Source organism: Typopeltis vanoorti, chromosome 4 (assembly GCF_054136105.1).
Source record: "Typopeltis vanoorti isolate ZY-2024b chromosome 4, IOZ_Tvanoo_1.0, whole genome shotgun sequence".
In the NCBI taxonomy this organism is placed as follows: domain Eukaryota; kingdom Metazoa; phylum Arthropoda; class Arachnida; order Uropygi; family Thelyphonidae; genus Typopeltis; species Typopeltis vanoorti.
The window spans coordinates 31,921,396-31,944,524 of record NC_143552.1 but is presented as its reverse complement, the minus strand read 5'-3'; the positions used below and the strand labels follow the sequence as shown (position 1 = coordinate 31,944,524).

The window sequence follows — 23,129 nt, the reverse complement described above, 5'->3', positions numbered from 1 at the left end:
AAAGACATTTGGAAAAGCTTAATAAATTCACTATGTTTAGCAGAACTTCGTGAAAAACTATAAAATGCTATCAACAAACAGTGACTAAGACTCCACGCTCCATACTCTTGATGTTACGTGTCATTTCAATTTTAATTTTACTGTTGTTACTTCATTCTTTTTTTAGCATTTAATGTTAGTGTACCCATTTCTTGTTCTGAAGAAGCCAGACAGACTTAAGCTGGCAAAACTTGTCGATGATTTATAAAGAACTGTGGTCCACTAATAAATCCAAAAGAAATTTTCTCATACTTGATTTCATTTCACTTTTACTTTTTTATAAAATTTTTTATAAAAAAAATTTCTTTCATAAAATAATATTTTTCTTTTTAGATTGTTTTCATACATACATTTTTACATCACTGTAATGAGTTGCAAATTGTCCATTGCCTAAATTTACTGATAGCTTAATGATATGTTTACAGTCTCTCATGGGTTCCTGGTCAGAGAGCAGCAGAAAGAAAGCACTCTGTAATGTCATTTTATTCTCTCTTCATGGAATTGTCCATTCTCTAATGAGATACTCCTCACTAAATGTTTTTAATTCAATGCTTGATTTCTTGATGTAATTTATGTGTATAAGTAAGTTCATCATGCCTGTATATTATGTTAAAGAAAGCTGAAGCATTAAATTACTCTGATCTCAGCAGATCCAATTATTTATGTTTATTCTTCATTATGGAAAAGGGTGCTTTTTGATCCCTCATCATTGCTTTTTTAAAAAAAATTATTTTATTTTATTTTTTTTACTAGTAATAATGGTCATTGTTGCTATAACTAAAACATTGATGTTGCACTGTTGAATTTTTCTGTTATACATGTGATTCTGTTCTGTTCATTTCATACCAAAGATGCTTGTGAAGCATGAGTGAAAATTTCATGCTAACGCATAGTTAATTTTATGGAGAGGCATATCACACTTCATTTTGAACTGCTTATTTGCAGCATACATTTAAGTTCTATATTGCTCCATATTAGGTTCCATTTAAACCATACAGGTTCAGTGTTTCAAAGAGTTCCTTTGCCTAGGTAATTCATGATTTTTTAAAAACAATCTTAGAAATTCTTAATTGCATGATTTCTCAACTGTCTGATGTAAGGTTAAAAATTTGACTTCATAATCCCATTTTGACCTAAACTTATCTTATTCTTCATGATGAAAAATTGAGGAATGGAAATCTAATTCCTGATAATCGTCATTCATTTTTCTTAGCATTTTCTCAAGTATGCTTGCTTATAAATGCTTATATATGCTTGCGATAAATGCAGTAAGAAAATCGCTCTCTAAATCCCACATTGCATTTTTTTTAATTGATATGATTAAAGCGCTACTGTAATCATCTCGTACCCAACTTTTTAGTGAATTCTAATAAGACTTTCCCATAATGGTAAAGTCATTAGAATAACACGCCATTAATTTTTTTTTTTTTTTTTTTTTTTTTTTTTTTTTTTTTTTTTACAGTTATGATTAACCAATGTTTCCTCAGTTATAACATTATGCTGTTGTAAGTATAACATCACATGGCTTTGTCTGTTTCAAATCAATCCATTGTTTTCGTTCTACCTTGTAATCAACTGTCACTGCCACCGAAGATGGTCTGTAAGTTTCAGACCAAAATATCTGGCCTGCTAAACAAATGAACAGTTTTATCTATGCCTTGTGTTTTTGTAAATACGTGAGGCAACTATGGTAGAAGTTTCTCTAAAAGAACAAGTTTTTCCTTTTTTCTTTACATTAACAGGAATTTTCTATGACTGAGAAAATTCCTGTACTTCTTTCTCTTCTAGAATATTTTTTGGACACTGGACACAAATAAGTCTCATTGTCCAGTTTCTCATTTTGAAAGTTATTCATATTACTCTATTTGAAATTGGTTTCTGTTTAGTGTTGAATATTACAACCACTATCCATTTGGGAAAATTTTGAAGTGCCTGAGTAAATAATATTCAGAAGAATCTCTAAAAATATACATTATCAAAGCTTTGTTCAGCTCAGCAGAATTATTAGTAACTTTAGTTGGTAAGTAGTCTTGTTAAGTCTTATCCTATCCTAATTCATGCTCACATGTAGACCTACACATTTTACCATGTAGGTATTCAGAATTGAAATGCTGCAAAATAAGTTGGTTACTCCTTATTCCTGGAGGTATCCTATGTTTGTAGAAGCATGTGTTCATGAGACCAGTTTGCTTGTTCTGGGGGATGAAAAATCCAAATTTCGAGATGAAAAAACCCCATACCTTTTGTATGAGACTAGCTAACTCACCTTTAGTTAAAAGAGACCAGATAAAGGTTCCTCACATCACTGACGAGAATCAAATTCAGGTCTTTCCAACCAAAGGGCTTCATCTATACTGATTGAGTTACGGAGGCTCACATTGTTAAGTAATGTATTTATATTAGAGTTGGCATGTACAATTTTTATTTTACTTGGTGTGGGAAGGTAACCTAAGAAAATATGATGGCAGTTAATTCTAAAGAAATAAATTTCAGTGGAAAGTTCTGAGTGGTTAGGATATCTGCCATCCAACCAACAGTCTGTAGATTTGAATCCTGCTGTGAGCCTGAGAGCATTATTTTAAATGTTTTTAGATGGCGATTTTCAGTGACAACCACCCTGCCCATTGAAGACCTAAAATGACTTTGAAAAAAAATTCTGTTTGCTCTCTAGAGTAGGGTTTCCAGATTATCTAATCTTTAGCTTGCCCATTTTACCAATACTAATGTACTATATGCTACAGCCTTTCGTGGGTATGTTTCACAAGAGAAAAAAAATATATACAGGGTGGTTCAAAATTCCACGTACAAACTTTGAGGGGAGGTAGAGAACATCAAAATCAACATATTCACATAGGAAAGCATGACCAGAAACGCACCGGAAGGTACTAACAGGGACACAAAGATATAGAAATAACACAAGGCAATAAGTAGTGTAAAAAAACTTTATTAGGCATAACTGAGCAGTTCAATAGTAGTTGGATACATAATATGGTTTCACATCAGGTGCAGTGATGCATGCCTGACACCAATGATGCATTAATTGCCATACATTTTCAAAAATACCTGGAGTTTCCCTGATATTAGCAGCGGCGATGGCGAATCTTGCCACGAGGTCCATGTCAGAGGCAATGGGCATTTCGTACACCATGACTTTAAGCCCCCCCCTCCCTCCACAGAAAGAATGAGTGGGGGCTATGCGATGGGTTCACCAGGCCCAATCCATAGAGCCCCAAAGGACCTGTCCAAATACTGATGCACAAAAATGCCAAAATGCGTGGAGCCCCGTCGTGTTGGAACCACATCTGCCGACGCACAGTCATTAGAACATTGTTCAGTAAATCCGGCAGAACTTCCAGAAAGGTCCGATATTTCTTGGAGTCCAATCAGGGTGGTAACAGGTATGGGCCGACTAAACAGTCAGTGATGATACCTGCCCTTATATTAATGGTGAAGCATTGTTGTGCAGCATGTGATCGCACACCTTGTAGGTTCTTATGGGCCCACACATGAACATTGTGTGGTTGAAGACCCCTTCGTGGGTAAATGAAGCTTCATCCGTGAACAAAACACAAGTTGGAAAATCCAGGTCTACTGCGCTTTTCTGCAGAAACCACTGCGCGAATTCCAACATCAAGGATAATCTTCACCATTAGTAACTGGACCCATTGCAGATGAAATGGATGTAAGGACTCAGAGTGCAAAATGCGCAATGCACTGGATCAAGATACTACTATAGCAGAGGCAACGACACATGTGCTTGTCTCTGGAATATTGTCCATCACATGCAACACCTCCTATGATGCCTGCAAACCTTGAATGATCCATAGTCACACAAACTCTGATGCAAATGCACAAACATTTGGTGATGTGGTACACATCTGTTTGGGTACCTTTTGCGATACATTTGTACAGTGGCTCGTCCATTACCAGCTACCCGTAAACAAGGTGCATACCTGCCATCTCAGCGTTCGTAAAATGATGCATGTTCTTCGTACGATGATGAAAGCTTGAATGAGGAAGCCCCAATTGCTCACCTGGAGCGCTAGAGAACAGCGCCACCTATCACTTTCGGGTGGCGTTTCCGGTCATGCTTTTCTATGTGAATATGGTTGATTTTGATGTTCTCTACCTCCCCTCAAAGTTTGTACGTGGAATTTTGAACCACTCTGTATATTAAAATGCATAGAGATGACAGGTAATATTAGGTTTTTTGTAAGACTTCTTAGATAAAGCTGAATTAAAACAAATATCCCAAATAGTAATGAATAAGCATGGAATAGTGTAGTATATTAAGTGCAAGCTTTGGAGGAAGGTCACTGCTGGATGAAGCAGTGATAATATTATGGGCCATTTAATGAACTCCTGTTCATTAAATAATGAAATAATGAAAATCAAATACTATTAGTTGATGTTTTAACATGGAAGATTTTGACTGAGAAAATGAAAGAGTTCTAGGGGTTTTTTTTGGGGGGGGGGGGGTTGAGGCTACATTGTGAGTTGCCAATGTATATGGCATTCATGTAAAATTGGTGAATTTTATCTATTTTATCATTATAGTATATTAGTTAATTATATTAGATTGTCATGTTTTTATTGTATTTACTGTTTATATAACATATTTTTATTGAGATATTGCAATATTAAATAAAGCTGTAAAAATGGCACCAGAAATACACAAGAAATGGGACACTAACAAGAACAGCAAAGTTGAAAACACAAGAAGGTTTGCCCTGCTAAAGAGGATATTGAAAATATTGATAATAATTTAGTCTCCAAAATTGCAGAGTTAAAGCAGGTTATTGGACAGACAATGTGGGAATTACAGAATGTCAAGCAACATTTTAAAGGAATATAAGGTGGATAAGAAAATTAAACAGCAAAATGAGAAACAACAAAGCATGGGATCAGGTAGGTAAAAGTGATTGTAAAAAGAAGGTTATTTGGTATGGTAATAAAACATGCCATTGATGAGCATGTTATAACTTAAAGTTTTTGCAAAGCAAAAATTAAAAATGTAGTATATGCAATTGAAAAGCAGAAAAAAGCAAAAGAGATCATAATTCTAGTGAGTACAAATGAAAAGTTCAGTATGAGAGCAGATATGAATGATATTTCACTTTCTCACTCTTCGCTTGCAAGAAGTGCAAGCGAAGAGTGAGAAAGTGAAAATCATAAGTGTATTACCTAGATATGATAGAAATGAATTAAGAAGGGCTGTGATGGCAAATGGCTCAATACATAAGCTGTGTAGAAGGAATAGATGTGTGTTTTAGAAGAGAATGCATATGTATGAGGGATGGCCTATATGTGAATGCATTTGGTATCAGGAGTCTTCAGAAATTATTAATTGGTATGAGACCTAACACGGGAGAGTCAAGGGAAACTAAATTATGATGGGAGGAATGGTGAGAATCTGTGTGTAAGAGCAACAATGTTATTTAACTGTGTTAATGATGAGAATTGGCATTATCAAATGATTATGAGAAAAAAATGATTTTTTTGTCCAGTTTGAACTTATCAAGCATGTGCAAAGGTATCTGCATAAGGCACTAGATAAGAACAGAGATCTGTAAGTTGGCCAGCTGTGTTACACCGACTACAGAAAAGAGTATACAAAAAATGCTAGGAGTATAAGAAACAAAGGGAAAGGGATAGTTTGTTGCCTTGTTGAATATGTTGAGACCTCAGATTGAAGGCATTAGTGAGACCTGGCTATCAGAGGCAGACATGTTAACTGGCATCAAGTGGAAAGGGTACTGTATTTTTAGGCAGGATAGGAAAGGATGGGGTTGCTGCTAATGATAATGGATAATGTGAATCCAGTTAGAGTTGAGGCCTATAACTGCAATGCTAGTAACAGTTTTTCATGTGACAATGAGTTTGAAGCCATCTGATGTGAGATGGTGTCTTACAAGATCAAATTAATAGTGGGATGTTGTTACAGACTTAATGGATTGGTTACTAGGGAACAAATGTTTTGTCAAATAAAGATGATTATGTAAAACAAGTAATCATAATGAGGGACTTTAATTATCTGAACATTGATTGTGTAGTAGTGAAATCTCATGAGAAGAATGAAACTGAATTTATTGCAAGACAACTTCCTTAATCAGAATGTAACTGAAGGAATTAGAGTTCAAAGAGTATTAGATCTGATTATACTGTCAGAAGAGGAGGGTTTAATGTAAAGACGGAACTATTCTGCCTCCAATTGGTGATAGTGATCATGGAATAGACACTTGAGAAGAGCCTAAGTTAATGAATGTTCCATTCAGAAAATTATGACCAGCTGAGGACTTTGCTGGGTTCTGCACAATGGTGTTAGTTTTGGAATGGGAAGGATATTGACAGTGCATCATTGAAGCCTTTAAAAAATATCAATAACATGTTATTCAGGCAAAATAGAGGTTGTCAGGATCAAATTTTCACTTGAAGATAAATAGTTGAGAAATCATGGGAATATAACAAGTATCTGTATTTCAGTTTTGTAGATCTGGAAAAGGGTTACAACAAGGTGCCAGGAGGAAAGCTTTTCAAAGCACTTGATATAATGTCCCATTTACACCATACAGTTGTATGGTTTAAATGAGATGTTATGTCAAGCAATACTTAGTGATGTTTTAGTTAAGTCAGCTGTTAGAATTGAAGGAGTTACAGGCAAATGGTTTGATATTAAATCAGGTGTGAAATAGTGGTGCATATTATCCCACTGTTATTCATCTATATTGATCACATTATGAAGGAAAGTGATATTAAACCTGATATCAGAATTGGAGATGTTAATCTTAGCTCTTTATTTTATGCAGATGATGTTATACTACTAAATAAATCCAGTACAAGAGTTCAGAATTCCCTGACTGAACTGAATAACTGCTGTAACTGATTTAGTATGAAATTCAGCAATAAAAAGGCAAACACAATGAAAATATGCTGAAACAATGAAAATACCAACTGCATTCTGAATGGAAAATCTATAGAACAAGTAAAACATTTCAGCTATTTTTAGTGAAGATGGCAAATTAAATATGGAAATAGATAAAATAATTAGTACTAGTATAGTAGGAAGTTAACTAAATAAATTTATATGAAATAAGAGAGAAATTAGTCAAAACGCTAAATTAGTTGTATACAAGACATTGTTCAAACCAATTTAAATTGTGGATCTGAGAGCTAGGTTAGAAATAAAACACTTCATCAAAGACTAGACCATAGATATAAGAGCTCTGAGAAAGATTAGGGAGGTGAACCAATGGAATCAGTGGCAGCATCATATAAAAAAATGAGGATATTAGAAAAGAACATTATTTTGTTAGTATTCAGGAATTTGTTATCAGAAAGCAGAGCTAATCTCAGATGGTATGGTCACTTAAATAGAATGAGAGAGGAAAGATTAGCAAAACAAGTAAATTAAAGATGCCACAAAATTATATTCTTGGTTTAATTTTTTTCCAAGTGTAAGCAACAAAGTTTGCACCTGAAGTATTTTCAGAGCAACTCGTATATAGAGGTTAATGACTTCACATCACTTGCTTAGTATCCCATAATGCAAAGCACATGTTCTTACGGACACGTATAATGCTATGCATTATTGGAAGGGTCACTACCCAGACCGGTATTTCCATACTGGTTTCAATATGGAAATATGACTTCTGCACCACTTCAACCTTGGTATCACCTCTGGGTCTGGCTTCCACTGATGAGATCTCAATAAAGATCAAAACCAGTCTGGGTAGTGACCCTTCCCATAATGCATATCATTATACATGTCCGTAAGGATATGTGCTTTCAATTATGGGATACTAAGGCAAGTGATGCGAAGTCATTAGTCTCTATATATATATATATGAGTTGCCCAGTCTTGAAAATACTTCAAGTGCAAACTTTGTTTGCTTACACTTGGATAACAGATTAAAGCAAGAATATAATTTCTTGTCATCTTTAATTTATAATATAATCAAGTGGAAAATTTTCCAACTATCAAAACAAGTTTTCTAAGCCAGGTTTGCAGGAAAAAGTAAAAAAGTTTAGTAAAAAGAGCCTTACAGGACAGAAATATAAGATCTGATAATATTGCAATCTTGACAGATAAGAGATTAATTTGGAGGGGGAAGTTTGTAATGGTGTAAAATTTTCATGTATTACTATCATAATATCAGGAATTTTATGATTATGCAGTATTGGAATGTGTCCCTACAGTTCGAAGAATAAATAGGATAGGAGTGAAATGGATGTGTAATCTTATTAAGCAAGAGATTCATAAGAAAAATCATAAGAATGATGTTAGTTATTGACATCATCCTTATATCATAACTGGCATCATTTCTTGTGCAAACTAAAGGCCACTGAAAATAATTCTCTCATTATACAGTAAGCAAAAGAAAGAATGAATATGAAAGAATAACTCTACTGAATGCAGATGGTGTATGAGGGACAGATACAGAAGATTGTTCAACTAATGAGTGGCATTTTGCTAAAAATTATCAACCTGGTGTGTGCAACATTAAGCTAACTGCTTATGAATAAACTCAGGTGGTCAAGAAAGATGTGAGAGCTAGGTTTTTCTCTCATAGAGTGGCATGTGATTGGAATGGATTACCTGTGGATGTTGTGTGTGTAGTTAATTTGAATGATTTCAAGTACAGGTATGAGGTGTGGGTAATCTGTGGCCTTCCTCAATGAGTCCCTGATTCCCTGAAGGTCCCTCTCTTAATAATAATAAAAAGGAGAATGGTAGTATATTTTTAGAGCAAACCTGGTGGAATTTCAATACAGCTAATTTTGAGGGTATCATATGAGAAGTATTAACTAGGAGATATTGTTTAATGAAACTGACACTAATGCAAAATGGATAATGCTATTTAATACCATTATGTAATTTAAAATCTAATTTTATTCAGATAACACAATTTCATAATAAATTTGGAGTCACCTGAATGAATAATATAAGTTCTCAAAGAAATGTTCTGTAAAAAGGAAAGCTACAAAAAGAGTTGGCTGATAAATCAGCTATTAAGTAAGGTAGATATGTGCATCAACTATTAACTTGTTGAGCTGGTTGGCCGAGTGGTTAACATACCTGCTCTCCAACAGGCCACATGTTTGATCCTGCCATGGGTATGATGGATGCTTATGATTATGTGTAGGTGGGAGATGAATTTCATCACCTAGTGACCACTGTCTTGCTTACTGAAAGCTTAAATTTGCATGAAAAAGTTTCAGGTTTAGTCTTTTTCAGGGAGAAGACCAAACTGACACATCCAGATAAATGTTCATACTAATGGGTCTCTCATTAATAATTTAAAAAATAATAAGTTTTTCTGCATTGAGATTACTAGGGAGATTTGCCAAACATTCTCCAGTATTATTATAATAGCATGATGAATTGGTATGTAAGCTGCCATAATGAAATAAATAATGACTAAATATGGATTTATTACTTATGTGTGATTTTATTTAGCATTGAATTTTCTCCCTAGAGTAGCTCATGTGTTTTCATTGTTGAGTCTTCTGGTTTTCTCTTCTATTTGTTAAATTTGAAAATCATGCTGAAGGTACTACAGACACCAGGATGAAAATTAAATGCTAATAAAGTCTTGCATAAGTAATCAATCTATGCATAGGTATTATTTATTTCATCATTATCATATGTCTCTGTTTTGCTGATATAGTGTAAAATGAATATGTCAGAATTAAGTTTTTGGTGACCCATTACTTTCTATGTTAAATGATTGAATTAAATGTTTGCATATTTCAAAATGCCTATTTATTGAATTAAAAACCATTTAGTTTAATTATTTTTTGTAGCTGTGCAAATGAATATTACAGTTTCTGTATTTTATTAATTTCATGACATGCATTGTTATCTGGATTTTTCAGAATTATTTCAATGACCCTGATCTTGTACTCAACACCAAACAGCTTATTTTGTTATTCAGTTATACACTTGAAGTAAGTTAATAACAACCTCAATTTATATTTAACTTTAAAATTTGTTTATGTGTGTTAAAAACTCTGATATATGCTGTACTTAAATTCTATAAAATTTGCAAAATTCAAAATGAACTTTAATTGAGCTGCTCACTTGCCAAATCGATTAACTCCATAAAACGAAAAGTGGAGAAAAGTGATAAAATAATATACATTGTTTTTTAAAACTCCTTTTAAAATATAAATTCAAATAAACATTGTAGAATGTATTATTGCAGATGTAGCTTTTATCTAACGACATATAAAATGTATAAGATAGAATATCCTTGGAGTAATCATTATTATTATTACAATTTTTGCGTGACTAAGGGAGTTAATCGATTTGGCAAGTGAAAAAAAGTAATACCAAATTCAGTCTTCAAATAATTTTTTTATTACAGAAAAACCTCATTATCATACATTTTTTATTAAAGATTTTTCGTAAAAATGAATAACTGTTCTGTCACTGTTACAATTATTATTATTAGTTTGTTTAAATTGATTCATCAGCAACATAAACGATGTCTTCTTCGTCAGCTGTATTTGAGGTCCCATCATGTCGATTTGTTCTTAAGTTTTTATAATAATCATGTTTAATAGGAGGAATGAATTTCAACAGGTCCATCATATCTTTTCTCTTGTCACAGTTCTACCTATAGGATATAACAAAGGCTGATCTACATTTTTCAGATCTAGTGGTCTGCCTGCTACAGATTTTCTTATATTAATGGCATGAAATTCTGAATCTTCGTTAAAGTCATATTTGAATTGTATGATGTGGGGTTTCGACCTTTCTAATTTTATCCAGTGCATTTTAAGCCAATTTACTGGTAACCCTGTAACTGTTACTTTTCTGTTAATGATAGAATTTTCTAAAGGATTTGTTGAGAAAAAATCCTGATAAGTCATTTGAACCACATTAAATGGTGCTTTCTTTTTACTGGTTTTGATTATGTTGTACCACTCATCTGGTGAAAAAATTTTTGAATTTTTTTCGCATGTGACTCGATAATGGCAAAATTTGAATCATTAGGCAAATAACTATGTCCACTTACCAAAAATTTCATTTCAATTGACTCAGCTCTTATTTCTGTACTTTGAACCAATTTTAATAAACTTGAGACAGTTTTGATATTTCTATTTTGTCCGGTACACGAATCTGAATAGGTTATTATTTTTTCATAATTTTTAGCATAAGTTTGGTTTGGTTTATAGTTTATTTGGCACAAAAACTACAAAGGTCATACTGTGCCATACTAAAGGTTACAACATTAGCATTTACAGAAAATTGTAAACAATATGTCTGTACAAGAATCTAGTTTCATAAAGCAGCATCTCTAGATAAACAGACCTGCTGCAGAAGGCACAGCAACTCACAAGGTCAGAGGTTATTACAGTAGTGAAAAAATAGTTAACAATATAAGTTAATACATAATATATGAAACACTAAGCCAAGGAATGCACTATCTACATATATGTAAAATTATAACAGATGCCTTTATAGTAGTACAAAAATAGGCAAAAAGGGATTATCATACAATATGCATGGATGAAAATTAAATTTAGTAATGCAGTATAAATAGAATTTAGCAATACATATAAACAGAATTACTAGAAAGTATACACATAGGTAAGATGTCCTACAGCATTACATGATTATTTGAAAAATAAAGTAGTAAATAAGATGCATACACAAAATGTATGTTAAGTGATGCAGTATCTACATATAAACAAAATTACTGCAGAGATTTTAGCAGTACATAAATAGATAACTATAGGTTAACATACTTATATACAAAACAAGTCAAGGAAAGCAGTGTCTACATCTAGTAAGATTACAACAAACATTATTATACTAATAATTAAAGAGTCAGAAAGGAATTATTATACAGCATTGATGCATAAAATTTAAGTTTAGCATTATGGTATTTACACATTAACAAAATTACGGCAGGGTGTGATACAAATATACAAGATCAAGGCCTATGGTAATACATAATTGGTCAGATTTAACCTAATGAATAATACGTATGTATAAAAGTTAAGCAAAAAAAGTATTTACATATAAACAAATTTATGATCAAATGTGTTTGTACAAATTAATTCTTTCTAAAAAATTAAAAACATGATGCAATTTGCCTGAGTCTGCTTTGCATTTCCCTGGGTGTATATGGCTTAGTTAGATAGGTGAAAATTTCATTCCTCTCTCGTGTAAATTTTTGACAATCTACCAGAATATGATGAATAGTGAGATGTGTGTTGCATTTTTCACATATGGGAGAGTCATCAGCTCTCAGTAAATGAGAATGCGTAAGGTGACTGTGACCTATGCGGAGGAGGTTGTCCTAGCAAGGACAACCTCCTCCCTTCTCTTCGTACGTTGACTAGAATGCCAGTGTTTAATTTCAGGTTTAACGTTATATAATTTGTTTGTTGATGCTTCTTGCCATGTTAACTCCCACTGAGCAATTAGCTTTGATCTTATAAGTTGTCTGTACTCTGTATATGGAACTGTCAAACAGTATGTGGAGAAGATATGAGCTGATTTAGCAGCTACATCTGCAGCCTCATTTCCTTTGATTCCGATGTGGCTGGGAATCCAGCAGAACTGAACATCGAAATTAAGGATTTTCATTTTGGTACTGGATGTGGATTATACATAGGAGAGGAGATTGCCTGTGAAGAGCTCAATGAGTCTGTATAAATTATACACTTTTGGTGGCAGTTTTCTTTTATATGCACAAGTGCAAGCTGAATGGCATGCAACTCTGCTGTATAATTACTGCAGTCTGGTGGGATCTGATTTGAGATAATAATGTCAGGAAACACAACAGCACAGCCAACAGAGATGTTAGTTCTTGAACCATCATTATAGATGGGTAAGAAATCAGCGTGTGCTGCTCTATGTGCATTAAACAATTGCAGGTAAATGGATGATGGAGTATAAGATTTCTGTAGCTGACAAAGTGAGAGGTTGCAGGATGGTGTGCAAACCTGCCATGGAGGAATGCTGTTATGTTTAGTATAGCTAATGTTGTCAACATTTATACTAACAACTTGCACAGTTTCTTTAATATGCATACCAAAAGGATGTATAGCAGTTTGATGCGTGTGATATTGAGCTTCCCAATGCAGAGAGAAGATACTATTCCATGTAGGGTGATCTGGGAGAGATTTTATTTTTAGGGTGTAATTAAGAGACAACTATTTCCATTAAAGTGATAGAGCCAGTTCATTTTCTTCAACATAGAGACTTTGAGTGGATGAGGTGCAAAAGGCACCAGTAGCTAGCCGTATACCCTGATGATGGATGGAATCCAACCATTGTAGGTTACTCTGTTTTGCTGAACCATAGACTTGGGACCCATAATCCAGCTTTGAACATATAAGCGCACGATAAAGATGGAGCAATGAAGCTCAATCTGCACCCCACTCAGTAGAGGATAGAGTGCGAAGGAGGTTCAAAGTTCTTTTACACTTTTCTCTTAGTTGACGAATGTGTGCTAGAAATGTGAGTTTTCTGTCAAAGATTAGTCCCAAGAACTTGGTTTCTGTAGCTACTGGAATAACAGTATGTCCCATTCTTAGTTCAGGATCTGGGTGATGAGTGCATTTTCGACAGAAGTGTACGCAGACACTTTTTTCTGTTGAAAACCTAAACCCATTATTAAGAGCCCACAGAGAGACATGATCAATTGCTTGCTGAAGTTGTCTTTCAATTACCCTCATGTTACGTGAGTGACAGTAAATTGTGAAGTCATCAACATATAGAGCATTATCTACAGTTGGAGGAAGCTGTTCAATGATTAAGTTAATTTTAATAGCAAAAAGGGTTACACTTAAGACAGAGCTTTGGGGAACACCTTGTTCTTGATGATATCGTCGAGATAGCATACTTCGCACTCTGACTTGGAAAGTTCGCCTGCACAGAAAGTTTTTAATAAATATAGGGAGGTATCCTTTGAGACCTAGGTTATAGAGGTCTTTTAATATGCCATATCTTCAGGCTGTCATAAGCTTTTTCCATGTAAAAAAAAAACTGAGACAAGATGTTCTCGCTTCAGAAATGCATCTCTTATACAAGTTTCTAACCGAACTAAATGGTCTAAAGTTGATCGATGTCTACAGAAACCACATCGTGTGTTGGAGAGAAGACTGTTGCTTTCTAAATACCAGGGAAGTCTGGCATTAACCATTTTCTATAGCATCTTACAAAGACAGCTGATCAGAGCAATGGGTCTATAATTATTTGCTTGTGTTGGATATTTTGCTGGTTTTGGGATAACAGTGACAATTGACTTATGCCAAGAATTTGGAAACTCTTCCTCTGCAAGTATTCTATTGTATAATAAGAGAAGAAGATCCATAGAAAATGATGGTAGATGTTTTATCATTTCATAATGGATGTCATCAGGTCCTACTGCACTAGGGTGAGATTGTAGGAGAGCTCTTTTTAGTTCCTCCTTGACAAATGGCTGATTATATGGCTGAAGAATGTTGGTAGAAAAATTAAGCCTTTGTTTCTCTTGCTGCTCTTTCAGTATTAAAAATTCTGGAGAATATGAAGCCGTTGCTGAGATTTTAGCAAAAGTTTCTCCCAAAGTATCTGCAATAGCTTTGGGATCAGCAAGAACACTTCCATTATAGTCTAAGGTGGACAAACAATGTGTACTGTATCTGCCTTTCATTTTACTGGTTTTATCCCATACAATTTTTGGACTGGTAATTTGATTAATCGATGTAAATTGGATCCATGATTGTTTTTGACTCTGACGTCTTACATAACGTGCTTTGGCTCGAGCACACTTGAAAGTTATTAAATTTATGTGTTGAGGTACCTACGAAATATGCTACATGTTCTGTGTTGATCTTTTTTGGCTGCCTGACATTCTGAGTTCCACCAAGGCTTTGGATAGACTGGAAATCGAGATGATGTTTTTGGGATGGAGGTTGTTGTTGTTGCCTGGAAAATGCATTCTGTTATATATTTTATGGCTTCATTGATGGGTGTTTGACTGATGGCATCAGCATTAAATTTTGCAAGATGAGAGAAAGTGTTCCAGTCATCCTGGTCCATTTTCCATATAGGTATCTGTGTGGGTGAACATGGTTCCTGTGAAGACATTATACAGGAAAGTGATCACTTCCATATATGTTCTCTTCAGCGTCCCATATGAGCAGTGTAAGAATGGAAGGGGAACAGATTGTAAGATCAATTGCAGAATATGAGCAGGTAGGCGTATAAAAGAAAGTATTGAGTTTATTATTTAGAATGGAAAAGTTATTATCAAGAATTTTTTTCAATGATTCAACCTCGTCTCTTAGTGTTAGCACTATTCCACAGAGTATTGTGACCGTTAAAGTCACCCATCAAAAGAATGGGTTCAGGCAGTTGCGAGATAAGGTTATCAAGATCAATTTCATTTAACTGAGCATTTGGTGGTAAATAAATTGAACATACTGTAATAAGAAATCCCACAGAGAAGCGAATCGCTACTGATGGAAAGGAATATGACTGCCCACTAGGATAGCTACTCCTCCATAAGTAGGACCATCTCCAGTTCTATCCTTATGTACATCAGTAAGATTACTAAAAGGTATGATCCTCATTGGGCCTTAAGTAAGTTTCCTGTAGACAGAAACAGAAAGGTTTGTGTTTCTGCAACAACATCTTGATATCGTCAGTATTCTGGTGGATCCCACGACAGTTCATTGTAAAAATTTTCCTGTTGTCTTGATTTTATTGACTTGTCTGGTTTTCGAGATGTTAAAGGCTTACCTTTGTCAGATTTATATTTATCCACTGTTTTAGGGCAGTATGGACGGCCAGTGTCCATCTCTTCCTCTGGTAGAGTGTTCAAAACATAAAATGTATTAGGGTCAGTTGGTATGTTTAGTTTGCTTTCAGTGGGTGTCGAGGTATCCATTTTTTCTGTGCGAGTGTCTGGTGGTTTATCTTTGAGTTAAGTCTCCACCATAATTTTTTTGACAGGTGAGTTTTCATCGAATGGGACCATTTTTAAAGTTGTCTCTGGAGTAAGGCAATAGGTCTTGTGATCAACAGAGAAGCACTTGTGATCGTAAAGTTCAGATATGGTGAAATTATCAATTGGTGGAATAGACATACGTGTTTGAGTTGCTGTTGGCACTTTTTTAATTGTTACTTTTTCAGCATAAGAGGATCGTAGAACAGGTGTAATGGTGGCCAGCTTTCTTTTTGCATCCTGATATGTTATGTTTTGTTCTGTTTTAATTTTTTGTATCTCTTTTTCATCTTTCCATTTCTGACATGCATGAGGGTATGCTGGATGATCTCCCTGACAGTTGACACATTTAGCTTTTTTTTTTCACAGCAAGATTTATTATCATGATCTTTACTACCACATTAGGCACAGGTAGTAGAACCACGACAGGCAGTTTGGTCATGTCCATATCTTTGACATTTGAAGCATCTCAGCAGGTTAGGGATGTACATTCTAACAGGACAGCTGAGATACCCTGCTTTTACAGATGTCGGAGGCCTAGGTGTATCAAAAGTAAGGATGATGTTCTTGGTTGAGACCAGGCGACCATCCCTGCTTATCAGAATGCGCCTCACACCCATCACTCCTTGATCTTTAAGCTTTGAACATATCTCCTCATCAGGTCTAGGATCCCAATCCCGGACCATGGGGTGAGAGACTTACTGCAACACCGTTGACCCTTGCAGGCAAGCCCACTAGCCGATTGATCCTGGCTGGGCCATCTAGGACCACCCGTCTTGCCAAAGTAGTGCAATGCTACCAGGATCCCACTTTCTGGATATCCATGGGTCACACCACACAGCAAACATGGCGGCCCAGTTGGATCCCAGTGATGCTGGTCTAGAAAAAGGATAGTGAAAAAGACTCAGAAGTAGAGCAAAGAAAAAGAGGAAGAATGAAAAGAGCCAGTACCATCACTGGGAGGTCCCCTCCACCATGAACAGGTGCCCCACATGGAGGAGATTTGCATAGGTCTTTATATACTTTATTAGGCATGATGAAATTTCCTGAGACCCACGATATCCTGCAGTTTCTGGCCAAACCAACATATGGCTTATATTTTTATTAAAAATCATAGCAACCGAAATTATAAACATAAATTTCACTTATAATAAGCTACCGATGTAGTAAGTTTAGGAAAGGCTAAAGCTTTTCCTAATTCTAAAGAAAATACAAAAATTTCTTCAGATGCTGCCATTCCATCTGCAGCCATATGACTACGAGCCTGTTCAGCCTCTTTTAAGTGAGTGTCCTTTTCGAGTTTTGCCATCCGAATTCCCTCACTATCCAAAGACTGAATTTTTATTTGCAAAGAATCACAAGTTTGGCATGTATCTTTAGACGGTTGCTTAAAATGTAAATTAAATTTAGTGGAGAATACCTTGTAGTAATATTTTTCTTTCACCAGTACTATATCTTCATCCTCACATTGCACGATGTACAGTTCGTACATTTTCTTAATATTTAGGTCTGGATTTAGATATTTTTGTCTTGGATTGTGAACTCTTGTGTAGTGACTAGTGTAGGCAGGAAATAAATCTGTATGTTTTATAACATGTGTGTCATCGATTTTATTGCCTGGAACATGGCGACCGCGACGATCAATCAAAGATGAAACTTGTTCTTTATAACAACAGTCATATATTCGTCCATCAGTTATCTGATAAGTATCCCTAAAATATATTTTGCAAACATAAATATAATTTTTTTTCGGCTATTTCGAAAATAATATGTGAAAGAACGTGATCTTGGCATTTTACTGTTATCCTTAGGGCTCCTTCTTTTTATTTCGTTAACTTTAATACAACCTCTTAAAAAAAAATATTTTGCTCAAGTTGACTGTCTAAATTATAAAATGCCTCCATGGCAGCTTTTCTTTCATCCGAAGTAATTTTTTCATTGCACTTCTGATGACATCGACATATTACATCTACAAATGTTTTTGCAGGTATTAAATTTTTCCTTCTATTTCTGTATTCCAAACCTTTTATTCTTCTATGCCTTTGGACATTTCAAGCCCATTTATCAAGATTACAACTTTTTTTCTGCCCAATCGAATTATTTGTTGTAATGTTTTCACTGCTACAATCAGATGACGAATCTGAAGAAATACATAAATGTTTTCTTGAGCCGAGCTTTCTGCTAATAAATCGTATTGAAGAACCATCAGATTCATCATTTTCCACAGAGTCAATCAAGTGCTTTGACACTAAAATTGAAAAAAATTCAAAAAGTGGAGTTAATCGATTTGGCTTGTGAATGGCTCAATTATTGATATTCTGTAATTTCAATTTATTCTCCACCTCCCATATAGCAGTATCTAATTATTTCTATCATTATGAAACATACATGGATTTAGCTACTTGCATCAGCTATCATTTTAATATACTGATATCTACTGTGAATTCAGTTGTAAATATGTTATAATAAAAAGCTTCTCTCTCTCTCTCACACACACACACACAAAAATTTGCAATGAGAATGGAAAAGAACAGTAAAACAGACACTATTACAAAAAACCTACCACTTAAGATATTTATTTAATAAATAAAATGGAATATGACAATGGCCTTCTATTAAATTTTGAAACTCTGTCACATGCATGCAGTCATTATTAATGGAATTCCAGTTGCTAAACTATTTTTACAAAATACTGTAGTCCCCCCCCCCCTTATCTGCTGATTTTCTATCTGCGGCTTCAGTTATCTGCAGTCAACCCAGTCCGAAAATATTAAATGGAAAATTCCAGAAATAAGCAATTTATAATTACCATAGGCAAAGTGGATACTAGATCCAACATTATTTCAGAGCCAAATGTTTGTAGAAACTATGAAAGTTTCATACATTGACTTGAGAGCTTAAGAGAATACAATCCTCAGCATCCCTGAGTTGCCATAGCTACTTAAGTCAAGTAGTACAAGCTAAGGCAACTCAGGGTTGCTGAGGATTGTATTCTCATAAGCTCTCAGGTCAACTTACAAAACTTTCATAGTTTCTACAAACATTTGGATTTGAAATAATGTTGGATCTAATATTCACTTTGCCAATGTAATTTTACATCGCTGAAATGAAGCCACATGGCCCTTTCTTTTAGTAATAGACAATTCATAAGTTTTAAATTGTGTGCTGTTTATTATAAGGGTATAATAATGTAAAATGCGGATTACTTGAACACAAGCATTGTGATACTGCAACAGTCAATCTGATAACCAAGAACTACTCAGAATGACTGTTGCAATATCACAATGCTGATGTTCAAGTAACCCTTATTTTACTTAATAATGGCCCCAAAGTGCAAGAGTAGTGATGCTGGCAATTCAGATATGCCAAAGAGAAGCTATAAAGTGCTGCCTTTTAAGTGAAAAAGTTGAAGGTTTTCAACTTCATAAAATAATAAATAAATAAAAAAAAAAAAAAAAAGTATGCTGACGTTGCTAAGATTCCGTTCACATTCAGATAACATTTATTACAGTATGTTGTTATAATTGTTCTATTTTATTATTAGTTATTGTTGTTAATCTCTTACTGTGCCTAATTTATAAATTAAACTTTATCATAGGTATGTATGCATAGGAAGAAACATAGGACTGTATATATAGGGTTCGGTACTATCCACAGTTTCAGGTACTCATGGGGTGTCTTGGAATGTATCCCCTGTGGATAAGGTTGGGGGGGGAACTACTGTATTGGAATGATTGGAGAAGAAATAGATTATGCTTATGAAGAAATTATCGTGTTTATAATCTGCTATGTGGATCACATGTTAATTCCTCTGATTTCATCTCTAAAATCAAGAAACTTAAGCTAAGTCCTTTTGAAAAATCAATTTTGACATTTTACCAATGTGACCTTTGTCACACACTTTGGACTTTTTTTCATCTGGTGACTTTCTTATAGTTTATTAAGCAATTTCAATTTTACTCAATTTGCTTCGAAAAACAACATATAAACAGTCTGAAGGCCTGCTACTAGCAGCTCAATCTCTCCCACCTTGGGCCAAAACTACTACATGTGAAAGAGGCCTTCAACCTTCTTTGTGTCTTTGATATGATGAAATGCACTCACTATTTGGCAACTATTCACACAAAAAAGTGTGCATTTTCATGTAAAATATTAATTGGCTGCATCCCAGAATTTTTACCTTTGCAAGGGATCTTAGTATATCTCATTATGGACAAACTGGGAAATCTGTCAACATATGCTTTGAACTCAAGAAATTCATCCTCTGCCACAGCTATGGTCAGTTAGGTGTAATTGGTCATGCTTTAGATATTTTGCACAGAATAAAATGGAAGAAAACAACTATATTTCATCCACATACAAACTTGAATAACTTCTTTAGGAATCAGCAGCAGATTTAAAAAAAAAAAAAAAAAAAAAGCACTAAATTATTATTATTATTATTATTTCGGGCGACTCCAGGAGTCCTTAGACTCATCGAGGGAGGCCCTAAACATCATGTCCACACAACTATGCGATTACATTCTCACAGTATCTATCATACCTTGTCTTGAATTCGTTCACTGTCATAGCACCCACAACAGACTCTGGCAGCTTATTCCACTCATTTACCACTCTAAAAGTAAAGAACCCAGCTCTAACACCCCTGCTAACCACACTCTTGCCCAGCTTCCATGTATGGTCACTAGTTCTCCCACCACCAGTCCTGATCTCAAAAATATCCTCTGAATTAATCCTATAGAATCCCTTTAGCAATTTGAATGTCTCAATCATATCTCCCCTCCTCCGCCTATCAACTAGTTTCTGCAACCCACAAATCTTCAACCTGTTCTCATATGGTTCATTCCATAGACCTGTTATCATCTTAGTCACTCGCCTCTGGATCCTCTCCACCTCCTCCCCATCAAGAAGGAACCGAGGTGACCAAATCTGGGCACAGTAGTCGAGATGAGGTCTTATCAAGGCTCGGTACAGAGGTAACAATAACTTGCTTATCTCTGCTCGTCAAGGTATTTTTCAACAACCAAGTGAGTTGATGAGCTGATTTAGCTACTTTTGCAGCGTGCTCCCCTAAACTTCATCTCCCTATCCACCAACACTCCCAATTCCCTGGCCTCATTAATTTCTTGAAGTACAGTTCCACCAGTGTGGTATACTGCTGCTAATCTTTTCACTCCAAAATGCATAACCTTACATTTTGTCACATTAAATTGACATCCATTCTCCTTAGCCCAGAACTCTAATCTATCTAAGTCATCCTGCAAGACTTTGACATCTTCTGCATTCACTATTGCCCTACCCAACTTTGCATCATCACCGAACAAATGAATTGTTCCACTTAGATCCTTTCCTATATCGTTAATGAACAGATTAAACAGCAGTCGTCCAAGAACAGAACCCTGCGGCACACCACTAGTCACAGGCCGTCTTTTGGACTCTGCTCCTGAATAAACTACTCTTTGATATCTCTCCATCAACCAACCACCTATCCATCTCACCAACCCTATATCCATTCCCATATGCTGTAGTTTACGGATTAGTATTCCATGTGGTATCCTGTCAAACGCCTTTGCCAGGTCCAGCAGTATCACCGTAAACCCATTTCCCTTATCCAGTTCAGCCGTCACCTTGTTATAAAACTTAAGCAAGTTACTGAAGCATGATCTACCCTTCACAAAGCCATGCTGTCCCCTGTACAGTATCTCGTTTTCATCAATCCATTCCTGTATTCCTGTATTTTCCCCTTGACTACTTTCTCCAAGACCTTGACAACGACTCCTGATATGCTGATCGGTCGGTAATTTGCAACCGTAGTCTTGGATCCTCCTTTATGCAGTGAAACTATTTTCCCCTCTTTCCACACCTTCGGGACTAAGCCAGACCTGAGACTCAGATTAAACAACATGGTCAAGGGCACTGATAATTCTTTAGCCGCTTCACGCAAGACCCGTGCCGGTATACCATCCAATCCCACAGATGTGTTCACATTAAGGTTCTGTAATAGACTAGTCACCTCCACTTCATTCATCACTATTCCTGTATAAACTAATGGTTCCTTCATTTTTTCAATGTCACCACCTGGATGATATGCTTTTGCAAAGTGCGCGCTCAGTAACTCCACTATATCAACTGATTCAGTGACCTCCTTACCATCGTCATTCCTTACAATCATTTTGCCGTGTACAGTTTTTTCTTGCTTGCAGCATATTGAAAGAACTGTTTTGGATTCTCTTTTGCTTGCAAAGCTAGTTTCCTTTCATAATCCGCTTTTGCTTTTTTTTACCACACTCGTTACCTTTCTGGCCTGCACTTTATACCATTCGTGTGCCTGCAGGTGACCCCTTTCTTTAAATTCCCTCCACAGTTGTTTCTTTTTTTTGCAGCTCAAGCTTAATGGTGTTAGTCATTCATTTAACCCCTACTTGTTTTACTATTCGGACCCTAGGTATACAATCAGCCATAACCTCCTGTAAATGCTCCTTGACCACTTCCCATGCTCTATCGACGTCCAGCCCTTGCAGTTGTACATGCCATGGCACTGATCCAAGCAATCTCCTAAGCTTGTCATACTTGCCAGCACGGTAATTCCACATATACCCTGTCTTAATCGAAAATTCCACACCTTTAGCCACCTCTCAGGTCAAGACCTTATGATCACTCTCACCAATAGGTGGCAACATGGTCATATTCATTACAGTCAAATTCTCAGATGCTATTACCAGGCGAAGCACTCTCACACCCCTAGTATTTTCAATTACATGCTGTCTCAGATAGTTATCCCTTAATAATTGAATAAAATCCTTTTCCTTCCTCACATATGTCCTCTCCTCCTTCCAATCAATGTTACCATAGTTGAAATCCCCCATAATAATTACCCTCCTTCCACTCATTTCATCAATTTCCCTATGCATACTATCTCCACCATCTATTCCATCACCTGGTCTATAGCAGCACCCAACTGTATATTTTATTCTGCCAGTCTCAATCTCACACCAAATAGCCTCAAATGAGCTCCTTTCACTATCCTGCGATACAACTTCAATTCTCCTTGGCTACAGTTCATCAGCTATCATCAATAATACCCCTCCCCCCATTTTATTCTCTCTGTCCCTCCTAAACACACTATAACCTACACATTCT

General features: G+C 35.4%; 1 protein-coding gene across 3 annotated transcripts in view; it reads left to right on the top strand.

The window, feature by feature from the left end:
* Sec15 (exocyst complex component Sec15) overlaps window positions 1–23,129 on the top strand; it is a 499,079-nt gene that overhangs the window by 235,840 nt on the left and 240,110 nt on the right. For all 3 annotated transcript variants that reach the window (XM_090391741.1, XM_090391739.1, XM_090391740.1), the window contains one exon: window positions 9,916–9,987. In XM_090391741.1, coding sequence (XP_090247867.1) covers window positions 9,916–9,987 — 72 coding nt within the window. The remainder of the gene's footprint in view (window positions 1–9,915; window positions 9,988–23,129) is intronic.